We start from the raw sequence: 14,992 nt of genomic DNA, 5'->3' as shown, positions 1-14,992 counted from the left end.
TAACAAAAAGTAAAGATACAAAAAGACAAGGAATAAGGAAGGACCTTACAGTAATTCTCACTATTACACAGACATTCATGCACAAATGCATAACAAATAATGTTTTTTTATTTGAAACACAAACTCATGAAGAAAGTAATGAAGCCCATAAAAAACTCAATCACACAATCTAAGTGAGAAAAGGTTAAGTGCATAAACAATTTTAACACAAATACAAGGGCAGATTATCAAATTCCTGTACAGCCGCACATTGCAGTTTATTTGCCCATTGCTTCAGTGCTGAAATCCTCTTAAATGGGTACAAATTAGCTCTGCACCAAAACAAAGGAAGGAAGGTGAAACACATCAGTTTTCTTTGCTGTTTCAGTTCAGCTGTATTGTACCTTTTTTTTCCTTCCATGAGTTAAACTACTTCAATATTGCTTTCAACAAAATGGCAAGGAAGCCCCGATCTATAATTGATGATTATACCAGTGAGATGTTCATAATCCTTCTTGGAACAAACACTCACCTGAAGCCCAAGATAAGAGTTCATGTTTGGCAAGCGTCAGGTAAATAAGGGCAGCTCTAAGTCCATACACTAGAATGTCCACAGGCATTCTTCAAAAATAAGGTCTCGTGCTGTGAGTTATCACCTTTGGGACTGGGATCGTCTCTATAAGCAGTCCATAGAGTTATCTGGTAATATCCCCAAGGGTGGGGCCTTGCCTGGAAGACAGGATGGAGGAAGCATGGAGTTTGACGAGGGATCCACATTTTCACAGTCCTCCATTCGCTCCGCACAGCCTTCCCAGTTTATATGGAATCTGGTAACGCGTGGATTTGATGCCAGAATATTTCTCTGCAGCTATTAAAAAAAGACAGACATAAAGATAAATACTTTGTAGAGATATTTCCAATACCTCTGAATGTTAATGTGGTTTTAAGTGCAACTGATATAGGAGTTTACATGGTATAACCATATCTGAACCTGGTCACAAGCGACAGTACAGTACTTATGAAAAGACAGAAAAACATTAAATGCCTACATAGTGTATGCATATTTTACAACCTAAATGTCCATATATTATCTAGGTAGAAATACATCTCACTTTCTTTGGTATCTAGACTCAAGGCAACAAAATGTGAAAGCTGTAGATAACAACGATGCCAAATATTATTTATCCATCAATAAATAACCATAACATACATTAAACTAAAACAATGTAAATATCACTGAAAAGTTACAAACAAAATCCTGTCATTAGAGCAAAACTATTGACATATAAACATTCAAGCTCTTGAATAATATTTTTTGCTGGTATTGTTTTCACTGCGTGTGTCATAATGGCAAAATGTGGTCTTGGAGACACCTACCCTACCGGGAACTAACTATCATAGAAGCAGCTTGGTTCTGCGGCTAGTGTGATCCCTTCGCAAGTATTATTTAAAACCAGTGAAAAAGCATTGGACAGAAATCAACTATTAGTCTGACCTGTGTGTAGTTTGGCTTTATTGGTGGATTTTCACGAAGCTCTGGTTCTGTGTATTCATTGTTCACATAATAACCAATGCGAATGAACTCCTGGCCACGGTATGTGCAGGTTATCAGCACTACAGTCACACCAACAGCATCACTTTCAGGAATCAATCCAGTGTTTGGGGCATCAGCCTGTTAAAAGAAACACAACGCTAAAATGTGCAAAGGAATTTAAACTGTCTATTAAAAAAGGAATAATGGCATCATGATTAAGATCAAAAACCTGTCAGTTAATAGATAGGCTTGTAAAATTCCATCACAGGCTATTTTGATCATTCGTCTATACATGGATTAAAACATGGCTTATTTTGAAAATGGGTTTTAGTACGTCCATAAAGCACTAATAGATGAATTAATTGTTGCAAATAATACCGTGATAAATAAACAAGTAATGCAATGCAAATAAATGGTCCCCATGCTGATAACTTAAAGAAACCAAATGTGTGCATGAAACTTGGTTTCCCCTTGAGTCATTAATAAGTCCTCTGTCATGTTAGTTAAAAAGCAGTTTTATATGGGAATTTTTAAACTAATGTGTAGCTGATTGCATTGCCTGAAATTCAGTTGATACAGCTACCTGGAGCTGCCAACTTTGAGCTTAATTTTGGCTCTTCAGAAACTTATGGGTGAAGTCACAGGGACTAAGTCCATTATTTATAGTCTATGGTCATTACATTCTGATGGACAAACTGTCCATGTATGCCAACAAAGATATATCTTCAATTAACTAATATCAGCTGAGATATTGGCCAGGCTGATTTATCGGTTGTGCTCTAGTAGCCACTTTGTTATACAGCATTTCGACCAGTTAAACACAGTGTAGCATGGGGTCTGCAATGGTGCCACATGGCCAGATAAACATGAACTGTAGTAAAGTCTCCTCATTGTTTGTAAAGTTGTAAAAGTGTAATTTTTGGTCTTTCAAACTGCTCTGAACGAGAAAGCTATGCAGGAGAGAACTGTCCAAAAATGGTTGCAAGGAGGAGCAAGGTGTAATAGAACATACATAACAAGTAGTTATGAAAATTATCGTCCCAGTATATGCTAACTTAAACAGTATATGCTAACTTAAACAGTGTTTTGTGTTGCTAAGTTAGTTTCCCCCAAACACACCTGAAACACAAACATATGTCTTCCAGCAGGTACAGGGCCCACCAAGACAGAGTCGAGGATTTGGTCATACTCTTCACTCTCTGCTGAGCCTACGTAGATGATCTTCCATTCCAGGTCTATTAAAAACAAAAGAAAGAAACTGAAGTTAAGTTTCACAATAAAATGCAAAGTTGTTGTGGTGTGTGTAGTGTATGTAGTGCTGAGACAGTTTGTCTGTTAACCAATTAGATGATAAATAAAAAAGTTTCCAATCAAAGTGATGGTGTTTGTCACTCATCCAATAACAGTATGAAACACCACCTGGATAAGGGTTATCAAATACAATTCAATTTCAATTCAATTTTATTTATAATGCCAAATCATAACAAAAGTTAGCTCAGGACACTTTACAAACTAGGTATAGACCACACTCTGAATACAGCCGATAACTACACGTTTTTTCTGAAATTCAGTTACAAATAGTTTTCCAAACCACTCATACCAAATTGATCCATATACAAGTGTATCAAACTGTTGGGTGACATTATCAACAATCTCCATTTCATGTATGAATACTGAATAATAATACTATGAGCAATAAAGAAAAACAGCAAAGTCGTTGGTATAGGTTCCTACACCTTTTCCAAAGTCAAATTCAAGCACTTCTCATGCCGTTTAAGATTCATTTAACGCTTTTCCAGCACCTTACAGCTGTGGTAAACTACCAGTACATATTTGAAAACAGCACAATACTCAGTATTCAATATACTGATTATTTTGCTGGTTTATCACATTAAAGAAGATTTTTCTTGTCCTCTAAACAGCCAACATGATGTTTTGAGACAGCTTTCTACAGAAGGACGACAAATTAAAGGAAAACTTGATTAAATCTTGATTTATGGATTGACATGAAAACAATCAAACTATTTTGATAATCTCTTAATCAAGACATTTTTCATGCAAAAATGTCAGAAAATTCTGTCTCTCCAATATGAAAATCTTCTTTTTTCCTTTATATCATATATGCCCCCCCATATAACATACATCTCAAGGAGTTTCAAGCACTTTATTTAAAATCCAAGCACTTTCACATTGAACATTGAAAAAACCAGCACCCGTACGAACACTGGGTATACCAATACAAGTGTATTTTATTTTTTTGACCTAAAGGTGCGTGTCCATTACTGGGTACACATATAGCTAATTCAACAGGCTCACAGTCACCTCTCACAAATAAATATTATAGGTATATATACATTTTCTGAATCATGAGAGTGCCTTGAGTATTGAAGTTGTTGAATTTTGTGTCCCTGACGTTCCTATGTTCTCCAGGTATAAAATAAAGCATACAGTTTAGGCGGAAATTGTGTGTTATTTCTGGTTTAAAGAAGTCATGTGACTTCACTGTGTGTCAGACATATTCAGTACTGGGCTTAAATTAAAGCATAAGAGCCCCCCTTTCCAACTATACCAAGCATCACATTATATAATACTGACATTTTCCCTACCATGAGCCTAAACTAGATATACACCGGATTTCAAAAACGCAATTTATGTTAGGGGATTAGTAGCTTCATGGGCTGAAAAGGTGATCTCGCTACCACCTCTGCACTGCTGTCGTGATTTTTCTAGTACTAGGGGTGTATACTTTGCCAAGAAAACAGTTATAGCATGTACCCCCCACCGATCAACCCCCGTGACTCATGGACTACAAGCCGTGTAACAATACTTTAGTGTTACCTGGCAACACGACGTCACCTTTCACAAATGTGACTTTCTGACTCAAGTTAGCTCATGTAGCTAACCTAGCGTACGTTTCACACAGAACAATAACGTTAGCAACAGACACAACAATGACAGCTTCTTCCTGTGGTGGCACCTACCTTCGGGGAGGTCCTCCATACACTCGAACGTTATTTCAAACTGGAAAGGATTTCCAAAGGGACTCGGGTTATCTAGGACAGCCACATTCAACACCTGTACCTTCGCCATTGTTGCTGAAGCGCTAAAAAAAAACGACGTTCAAACCAGATTCCTTATGCTTTAAAAGCAGCAATACTACAACGATACAAGCCTTGAACAGTGACAACAATACTATCTATCAATCACCTTTGTTTTTTAAACCAAAGTCAAGACTTTTTTACGGCTTAATACACACCACTCATTTAAATAATAGTCAGTGTAACTCGCTGTTATTAAATTTGAGGACGGGACAGATATGCCGCTCTAGCTCCCGCCGCTTTCACTATCCAACCCAGGAGCCACCGCGCCTACGGCAAGAGGCATGTCCGTGAGAGGAGCCGTTCCATTAAAGGAAAGGCGAAGTGCCTTAAACGCCCCCTAGAGGCACTGCAAAAAAGGTCAGTACATCAGGGGTCTTCAACGTGTTTAAGGCCAAGGACCCCTTAGCTGAAAGAGAGACAAAGCAGGAACCCCCTACAACAAATATTGTATTAAATTGAGTTGCATATTAAACTGGGCCTAACTAGTATATCGTTTTGAAGAGTAGAAGAAGAAAAAAAACTGCTTTACATAAAACATCAACTAGTGCAGCAGCCGAGGATGTAGTCCTGTAGGCTATTGGATCCATCCACGTATTTCATATACGTACAGCTTTTTATGTTACATACAATACTAAGTGGTACGATGGTTAGCACTGTCGTCTCACAGCAAGAGGGTTTCTGGTTCGGATCCCGGCTGTTCTCCCGCGTCTGCGTGGGTTCTCCGGCTTCCTCCCACATTCCAAAGATATGCACGTGTTAGGTTAATTGGTGACTTTAAATTGCCCGTAGGTGTGCGTGTGAATGGTTGTTTGTCTCTATGTGCCCTGTGATGGACTGCCGTCCTGTCCAGGCCGTACCCCCGCCCGATGTCACATGTCAGGGATCGGCTCCTGGTCGGCATCGGCAAACTGGTCTATACAAATAATAATGTAAAACCAAAACAATACAGAGACCTACAACTTGCCCATAGCTTTTCTCAATAAAAAGACATTTGCTCATGGATTATCATGATTTATTTACAACAAAACACTGTTTCTGTGTTGTAATTGAATGGTTTAACAGAATGTCATGTGATATTACAAATAACATATAACTCATGTAATTTAACAGGCCATATTTTCAGCACTCCATATTCACCACATTTCTATCCATTAGGTTACACTCTCACTTTTTCAATATGCGTTATGTAATTAGTTAACATTGTCTGCCTGCCTCATAACCTGTCTCGTAAATAGAATACTGTAAATAACACAGAAAATGATTAGTCTGTTATTACTATAAAGAAACACACACACACACACACTCACACACACACACACACACACAGAAACACACACACTTGCGCACACAATAATGGTATGGCATCCCCTCAGACTCACCGTTGTAATATACAGTGGTGGAAGAAGTACTCATTTTTTCTCAAGTTGAAGTATTAATGCCACACTGTAGAAATACTCTATTACAAGTACATTTCCTCCATTCATGATGTTACTTAAGTAAAAGTGCAAAAATCTTAGCATCAAAATAATAAAAGTAAAAGTACTCATTGTGCAGAATGGCCCATTTCAGATTATTATATTATTATATTATAATTTTTGATATATTAATGTGAATATCAATCTAATGTTGCAGCTGATAAAGGTAGGGCTAATTGTATCTACTTTATATACTGCTGTGGAGCTCAGTCTAAAACATATACGTTGTTTCATTTGCGTATGGTACTTTTTATTAATGATCTGAATCTGTAAAGTAACTTTCCTCTTGAATGTAGCGGAGTAAAAATATAAAGTGTCATCAAATGAAATTACTCAAGTAAAGTACAAGTTGGCCTACCGCAATACTGAGTAAATGTAACTTTCCACCACTCTAGGCTAATACAGGGGTCATTTTCCACAGCAGTTCTTTGCTTCAAGAACACCTCACTGCTCTCACACACTGTCCTGAATGAAAAGTGACCACCACGGATTAGGGCTGAAGCAGTCTACATTTTCTTTGCCCTTCTGAGTCTGAGAAGGGGGAGATTAGGTGAGGATTAGGGCCCACCAGACCAGCTGGCTGCCGAATTCATCCTTCAAATATCTCAGGAATGTAGATATCGTTTCTCGTTGGGTAACATGAAACCTGAGGGAGGCGCTGTTTCATGCCAGCCAGGTTGCTAGGTAAGCATTGTGCAGGGGAGGGGAGTGCAGTTAAACATTGAAGCGTACTGCAGCAGGTGGGAGCAAGTGAGAGCAACCTGGCATAGACTATTTCAGAAAGTTCACTTTGAATCAAGTATCAGGAGGCTCAGGCATATTGTGACACAAATGTGATTAAAGTTATCTTTTAGGTAGCCTAACAGAGTGCATTTGTAGTGTTTCATGGCAACAGGAGGATTCGGGACTGCTTTGCTTCAGTAAACTGCGTTTTTTTTTTCTTTCTTCGAGTTTGTACAAAGGAGTATCTGTCCGCTCTGCTGCAGGTGGATAACTGCGCTCAGGTAATGTAACACGAAACTCAACCATGTGACCAATGGCGTTTTGAAGAGTAGAAGAAGAAGAAAAAAAAAACTGCTTTACATAAAACATCAACTAGTGCAGCAGCCGAGGATGTAGTCCCGTAGGCTATTGTATGATCCATTCACGTATTTCAAAAGCCCTGTTTTTTTGCCTCGAGGTGTTGTTACCTGTCGTTTTCATTGGACTAAACCGTTTGTTGCAGTTTCATTTTTGACAAGGTGAGGCGGAAGCGAGGAATCAACCTGCTCCATGTTTCCCGTTTTGCTTTGATCATCTGAACACAGCCGGATCAATGGTAAGTGTCTAACAGAGCTGGTGTAAAATGACCTTAACATACTGTGTTCTTTATTTGACTAGTAGTAATATTACTTCTGCAAATGATTAAATCTATTTTCAGTTTTGAATACATGTTATTTATAGCTCAGGCTATTATTTTGCTGTGGTCTGAGCAGGTTTAATGGTGATTCAACATCAGGCTGAATGTGTGACTCAGTGGTTGTATGCATAGTGTTCCTGACTAAACCTCAGAGTGTCAAACTCACAAAAGGACATTTGTCTTCACATCACTGACAATAATATGTCTTTAGCTATTCAAGATGGGCGATAAATTCACACAGTGAATGTTGGACCTGTACTGAAATGGACCCGAGCTGATGCCCTCAAAGTCCCAGTCTGCCCTCACTTTGCCCTGCTGGTCACGGGGTAGAGATGGCAGCGTGTCCCGATGTGCTGCTGGCCGTGCCTGGAGCTGTGGTCAGGAGTGTTTTACTGCTGGTACTGAGCAGTAATCCTGTGTGGGGTGAGTCAGTAACCATCCCTTCGTCCTCAGCACTCCCACACAAATAAGACATCCTCATGACCACACCTACCCATCATTATATCCTGCAATAAAACAAAACAGATAAGGGATATTCCAGAGCAAATCTGAAACATGCATGTGCTTGTCAGCATGTTGGGAGAAAACTAGACTTACAATTGAATTAAGAAACACACAGCGATATGATAAAGAGGTATATCTACATCTGGGTTTATCTTATCGATAATTATGTACACAAAAGTATTCAATTTCACAATACAGTCGGCTCCCACCTGTAACCCCTGCTTCTTGTTATCAAGTTATACTTGCGTCCTTGCAAAGTTTACTATTTGCCCTAGTAAATGATTTACACTGGGAATGGCAAGGGTGGGTTTAAGTTTCCAAAACAAAAACTCCTCATTAAAATGATGTTCAATGCCTTTGTAATGCTCAAATCCAACAAACAAACAAAACTATCATTCCCCCATATTACAAACAAGGGTGTCGCTGACTCTATAACTGCAGGACATCATGCATTCCTGAGCTTCTCCTCCTCCTCATTCACTCTCCTGGTCAAGTAGTTACTATGTAGTTTTGTGATGTCACTGAGTAATCACATGGCTGGTCATGGATGAAATGGCTGGGAACAGGAACAGACTGCTGGGATATCTGGTGTTTGTTGCCTTTAAAGTGTGAATAAGGCTTAAAGCAACTTATGCTGTGTTGTTGGTTCCTCTTTTGTGTAAAATAGCCTGATGTTTCCACTGCATGAATGAATCACAACGTTTTTAATTTGAGCTGCCCCCTGTTAGTGGATCGACTAAAAAATTCAGTTAAACATTCTTTTGTGTGTTTTTGTCTTATGGGCATTGATTATTAGTTATTAGTGGAGAGTTACAGTCACATCTCACCTAGTCTGGCTTACCAGATGCACAGTGCGGCTCCCCTCCCCTTCTAACTCCGTTATCTGATGATTGTGATTGGTTTAAAGAAATACAAACAAGCGAGTGTTTTTTCCACAGAATGTTAGCTCATGTAGACAGACAGGTCTGGCAATGCAGGACTACTCCACACTTAATAAAGTGCAAACACATTGTGGGGGGATGGGGGTTAAGTACTGGACTACTTATTGACTGGGACCTCTCCACTGTTTGTCTAGAAACTGGTCAACCAGTTTATTTCCCAAGATGTTGAATTATTCCTTTAAAATCAACCGGATTACTGGGAGAAACTAGGTTACAGCAGAAGTTGGATACATGGACTTAGGCGCAGTAGGATGGTTACTTAAAAAATGTGTAAATTACAGCAACTGGTAAAATAAATCCTAGTTTATTAGTTAACTATTGATTTTTTTTAGTTAATAGGTCACCTGTTACCAGGCAAGCAGTGAGGATTATCCTGAAAAGAGTTTGTGTTCTTACTACAGTGTTCCTGACGTTTATGTTCTTTTCACAGGGAATTACACTATGTTTGCAAGAGAAACCCGTTCAAATAACACTGCTGTGAGTAAAAAAAAAACCTTTATCATGATCACAAAATGACATCAGAACGTACCCGGTGTCACCAGATTGACCAGTATCCTGTAATTTTCCATTTGCAGGGGCCCAACATCGCAGCTATCGTGGCCCCTACGGTGACACTGGGTGTTCTGGCCATTGTCCTGGCTGTTCTTGGCTGGCTCCTCTGCGTGGTCAAGAAGAGGAGACAGACTGAAGGGACGTATAGACCCAGTGCAGAGGAACAGTCTGGTGCACACGGTGTGGCGGCACCAGATGCACTAAAGTTACCAAAGGAGGAAAGACTCATTTGAGATTTTGTGCTTTATGTTTTTACAAAACCCAATAAGAAAAGAGACTGCAAACATTTGCATGGCAGCGTGTGACGAGGCACTCTCCCTTAAGCAAGGCAAGGAGAATCTCCTCAGTTTTAAGAGAGCGGACAGATAGCCAAATTTGAGCTCTGATTTAAACAAGCACTGAATGGTTTCTGTGTGGCACTATGAAGAAATGCCCCCGGATGAAAACAATTGAACATTTAAAGGAGCTTTTGATCATTTCCTCTGCACAAAAGGAACAAGAGCTTCAGTATTTTATCACCACTAATATTTTTTTAGTTTAGAGATGTTTTCTAGTTTCAGTTGCTATTCACCATGTACCTGTGCTTAAATTGATTCAATCTATGGTATTATGAACTGTCACTTGCAAAACCTATACCAATCTTTGACCTAAAAAAAAAACCTTTTTTTTTTTTGCTTGAGAGAACTTTTGAGTCCATTGCATTTGAAATCATGACAATGTTTTTTGCCTAATAATTAGTGTAAACATGTTATTACAGGTCAAAAACTAAAGTTAAAATATGATTATACGGAAATGATATTGACCAAAAGCCAGGAATTGTTTACACTACTCTTTTAAAGTCACATTATTTAAAGATCACTTCCTCATATCAAACATGCAGCGCATAATGCAACGTAATCAAGCAGATGTTTTGCTACATGCTACATCTTTATTTATGCTTTTGTCAAATACATTTTTGAATAATTAAACTTCACAACACGTTCAAAAAGAGTCTCTGAGGACATCAGCCTGTTTTAATTTACAGCCCGTCAGACTGTACCTGAGAAGGTCACTGAAACACTGAAGCCATTGTTAGTCTCTCTGTAAAAAAAGGTTACCTATAATGTAATGGAAGATTATAGAGAGTCTTATCTTTTATGTACACAGATTTTTATGAATCAAAATATTTGGAAACTTGAAGAAATGTGGCTAAAGTGATTAACACACATGCACTATGTTATTCTCAATAGATCCAAAATAGAAATAACTTTTCTGACTTTTATCAATAGCATTATAATTGAGGTTAATTTCACTGTTGGGATTTGTAATCAAGTATGGGAAGGACCCCAACACAGCAGTTATCCTTTTCTGAAATCACTGTAGATCACCCATCAAACCAGGATCTACACACTGATCATTTTTAATTGACTGACTTAGTTCTGGACTGATGATGGCCAGACCACTTAGATAATCATTACAAGATTGGTGACCTTGACCTCTCACTGACTACAAACATTTATTAATTGTTTTCAACTTCATTATATTTGCATCATGCTTTGATTTACGCGAGGTCAGCTACAAAACCAATGAATGAAGTGCAATGAGGTCTGTGATAATGCCAGTTCACACATCGAGCAAATCAATAAAAACTCAGAAACCGTGAAAAGTGGCCTTTTAGTCAGATTTTATTCCAATTTCAAGGCTTCACAGTTAAAATCACTTGCAATGACAAGGACAGATGCAAGGATGCCAATAATTCAGTGCATTCACGACATACAAAAATTTGTAACCAATAACTTCACTATCAGTACACATCAATGTCTAACACGAGAGCGATGATGTAGGTGGTGACCGTTTTTGGCAGACCATCATGATGGAGAGGGATGAAAGGGACAGAATTGGGGGATAAGTGAGGGAAGATCGCAGCTGGGTAGGCTGAAGTTTTAGGCGACTTCCTCCTCTCCCTCTTCCTCAAACTCGCCCTCCTCAGCGGTGGCATCCTGATACTGCTGGTACTCGGACACCAGGTCGTTCATGTTGCTCTCTGCCTCTGTGAACTCCATCTCATCCATGCCCTCACCTGTGTACCAGTGAAGGAAGGCCTTACGGCGGAACATGGCGGTGAACTGCTCGGAGATGCGCTTGAACAGCTCCTGGATGGCTGTGCTGTTGCCGATAAAAGTGGCTGCCATTTTGAGGCCACGGGGTGGGATGTCACACACAGCGGTTTTCACATTGTTCGGGATCCATTCAACGAAGTAGCTGCTGTTCTTGTTCTGCACATTCAACATCTGCTCATCCACCTCCTTCATGGACATGCGGCCCCTGAACACCGCAGCCACGGTTAGGTAGCGGCCGTGACGTGGGTCGCAGGCGGCCATCATGTTCTTGGCGTCGAACATCTGCTGGGTGAGCTCGGGCACAGACAGGGCACGGTACTGCTGGCTGCCCCTGCTGGTGAGCGGGGCAAAGCCTGGCATGAAGAAATGCAGACGGGGGAAGGGCACCATGTTGACAGCTAGTTTACGGAGGTCAGCATTGAGCTGGCCGGGGAAACGCAGGCATGTGGTCACCCCGCTCATGGTGGCGGACACCAAATGGTTGAGATCTCCATAGGTGGGGGTGGTGAGCTTAAGTGTGCGGAAGCAGATGTCATAGAGAGCTTCATTGTCAATGCAGTAGGTCTCATCTGTGTTCTCTACCAGCTGGTGCACAGAGAGAGTTGCGTTGTAGGGCTCCACCACCGTGTCTGACACCTTGGGAGAAGGCACCACGCTAAAGGTGTTCATGATGCGGTCGGGGTACTCCTCGCGGATCTTGCTGATGAGCAGAGTGCCCATGCCAGAGCCAGTACCACCACCAAGGGAGTGAGTGAGCTGGAAGCCCTGGAGGCAATCGCAGCTCTCAGCTTCTTTCCTTACAACATCCAGGACGGAGTCCACCAGCTCAGCTCCCTCAGTGTAATGGCCCTTGGCCCAGTTGTTTCCAGCTCCACTCTGACCTGAAGTCAAGAATATCAACGTTCATTCATGCATTTACCACAGGGAAGCTGTTCATGTGGAAGACCATAAAAAAATCACACGCAAAATTAGCTTAATGCATCTTCACAAAACTGACATAGCTTACCAAAGACAAAGTTGTCGGGCCTGAAGATCTGCCCAAAGGGACCGGACCTGACTGAATCCATCGTACCAGGCTCCAGATCCACCAGGATGGCTCGAGGCACATACTTTCCACCTGAAATTCGGTCAGAATCGGTCAACAACGTCATTACTGGTAAATCTTACAAGCTTGTTAAGAATGATGCGTGTTTGGAAATCAATCTGCACAACAGGAGGGCTGGGTAGGTGAGGGAAGAAAAGAGATCGTTCAGTTTGCTCTGTTATGTATTATCTGTTGCTTACCTGTGGCCTCATTGTAATAGACACTGATTCTGTCTAGCTGCAGGTCGCTGTCTCCATGGTAGGTACCAGTGGGATCAATGCCATGCTCATCGCTGATCACCTCCCAGAACTGAGGAAAAAAACAGATGTGGGAGGAGAGAGACATGTTAATGTAGGCCAGGATAAAAAATATAAATATACAAATATGTTATACCTGGGTTCTCTGCAACAGGAAGTTAAACTGCAGTGATTGTTTAATTATTTAATTGAAGTCAGTCAGCCTATTAGTCAGAGATGATTAAGGAGTTATCAAGCAGATGGCAATAAACTGATTAGTAAGAAACCCATTTGCTGTAGTGATAACATGCAAAATTAGCATTTGCCTTCGACGTTTTTGTCGATTGCTGCAGGCAACTATATAAGAGATTTACGGTAGTAGGCCTAGCAGCCTAATGTAGCTATGTCATTGTAGTAGCAGCATCCCCTCCCCCTCCACCTTTATGGCCTATTTTTACCTACAATTCTTTTCGGGTCAAATCCATTTGAAAAATGTCTGATTTCACACCAATTCATGGTGTTATCTGGTTATTTTAACACAGGCACAATCCCATATTCAGTCGTTTTAAGCTTGCCTTTAATCGTACAGTGTGTTCTTAGAGCATCGAAGACACTATACTCAACGCACAGAAACGCGTGCACGATCATTGAGCCCTGCAGAGAATAGCAATGACCAAATAGTCTATGAATTAATTTTTTTATCCATTGCACGAAGTTTTAATCAAGAGAAGACGCCTCAATAGGTTTGCTCTAGATAATTCTTGGAGGATGGATTATACGGCTCCTCTCCTCTCGCCTGCGCACCAGAATGTTAAACCAAACACAGAAAAGGAAACCGGAAAAAATAATACCTTGGCTCCGATCTGGTTTCCGCACTGACCGGCTTGCAAATGCACAATTTCGCGCATTTTGGACAGATGGATAAGAAGGTGGTCGAATAGAGGAGATGGGAATCTGAGAAGCAGTGATTCACAGGATGATGATTCCTGCAGTCGATCGAGTGGGATTTGTTTGCACCGCCTCTAACGGCCGTCTACTGGGTTGAGTCGGTGGTGCAACTTGACGTCATCGCCATGGTAACCAAAGACCGGAGGAGAGAGGGAGGGACCAAGACCCGTGGAAATGTCGGATAGGGTGCGAGGAGCTGCATTAGTCATCAATGAGATTCTCATTATTCTCACGAACTGAGTGCACACACACACACACACACACACACACACACACACACACACACACACACACACACACACACACACACACACACACACACACACACACACACACACACACACACACACACACACACACACACACACACACACACACACACACACACACACACACACACACACACACACACACATATGTTTTTATAGCTACACACTGAATCATGAAGGTCAGTATTAACTGTGTAGCCCATTGTAAAGCACAACACAATAAGGACAAGGATAGTTACATTAATGTATCAACTGGAGTACGAGGACTTCTTGATCCTTCTGAAAAGTATCAGCTTGATATTATCCCACGGTACTATGAATGTTTTGTTGTCATGAGGTCTGCATGTTCAAACAGGGCAAAATGATTGAAAACATCCCCCATGTGCAGCCCATAGGGCTAAGACTCTATGTTTTGATTCCTTGTTAGCCCATTCCCTCTGATCAACAAAATAGGACAAAAACACTGACGTAGGCTTTATTTGTGGTTACATGAAAGAAAAAAAATATCTGAGGTCAGTCATGTGCATCCAATAGGCGCTAAGTGACAGAGGACACAATCCACAGTCTTTGTGCAAAAAATCTGAAGCTAATTTGATACTTCAGCAGATATCTTCCAAAGTTGCAGACTATTCAGTTAAAAAAAAAATCCCTGTTTTTGTTTGGCCTAATATCCACCCACTGCAACTCAACAACTCAAAGGAAAAAAAACCCAGAGAAGTTGTATTTCGTAGCACACTTTTCGACCAATTGTGAAACTATATCCTATAAGTAATTCAACCAGTTTGAAAGTTCAAAAAGTTTAGCATGTAGTATTTCTAAGCTATCACAACACTCCGACACTGCTTGTGAACACTCGCCTAGAAGACAGACA

The 14,992-nt window shown here is 40.6% G+C and overlaps 3 protein-coding genes across 4 annotated transcripts; 1 reads left to right on the top strand and 2 right to left on the bottom strand.

Annotated features, from left to right (window-relative positions):
• Positions 1–146: 146 nt before the first annotated feature.
• asf1ba (anti-silencing function 1Ba histone chaperone) lies at positions 147–4,846 on the bottom strand. 2 transcript variants are annotated; one of them, XM_083930856.1, is made up of 5 exons: positions 4,721–4,846; positions 4,495–4,616; positions 2,633–2,748; positions 1,475–1,651; positions 147–847 (listed from the first exon to the last, which is right to left on the bottom strand). In XM_083930856.1, exons 2-5 carry the CDS (start codon positions 4,601–4,603, stop codon positions 656–658), a joined length of 594 nt encoding a protein of 197 aa, XP_083786982.1. In that variant the 5' UTR covers positions 4,604–4,616; positions 4,721–4,846; the 3' UTR covers positions 147–655. The 2 variants fall into 2 exon arrangements, with proteins under 2 accessions (XP_083786982.1, XP_083786981.1); XM_083930855.1 differs by having other exon boundaries at positions 4,495–4,830.
• Positions 4,847–7,765: 2,919 nt separating this feature from the next.
• crb3a (crumbs homolog 3a) lies at positions 7,766–10,370 on the top strand (the record flags this gene model as incomplete). The annotated part of the gene is given in 4 exon segments (XM_083930638.1): positions 7,766–7,813; positions 7,815–7,911; positions 9,364–9,410; positions 9,509–10,370. Coding segments are annotated over 4 exon segments (402 nt in total). The 3' UTR covers positions 9,719–10,370.
• Positions 10,371–11,303: 933 nt separating this feature from the next.
• On the bottom strand, positions 11,304–13,888 carry tubb4bl (tubulin, beta 4B class IVb-like). Its single transcript, XM_083932114.1, has 4 exons — positions 13,756–13,888; positions 12,869–12,977; positions 12,591–12,701; positions 11,304–12,465 (listed from the first exon to the last, which is right to left on the bottom strand). The coding sequence occupies exons 1-4, from the start codon at positions 13,810–13,812 to the stop codon at positions 11,408–11,410; spliced, it is 1,335 nt and encodes a 444-aa protein (XP_083788240.1). The 5' UTR covers positions 13,813–13,888; the 3' UTR covers positions 11,304–11,407.
• Positions 13,889–14,992: the final 1,104 nt, after the last annotated feature.

The sequence above is a fragment of the Echiichthys vipera genome, assembly GCF_963691815.1.
Source record: "Echiichthys vipera genome assembly, chromosome: 17".
Taxonomy (NCBI): Eukaryota; Metazoa; Chordata; class Actinopteri; order Perciformes; family Trachinidae; genus Echiichthys; species Echiichthys vipera.
Note: the sequence above shows the minus strand (reverse complement) of the source record. Positions and strands in the feature narration are given on the sequence as shown.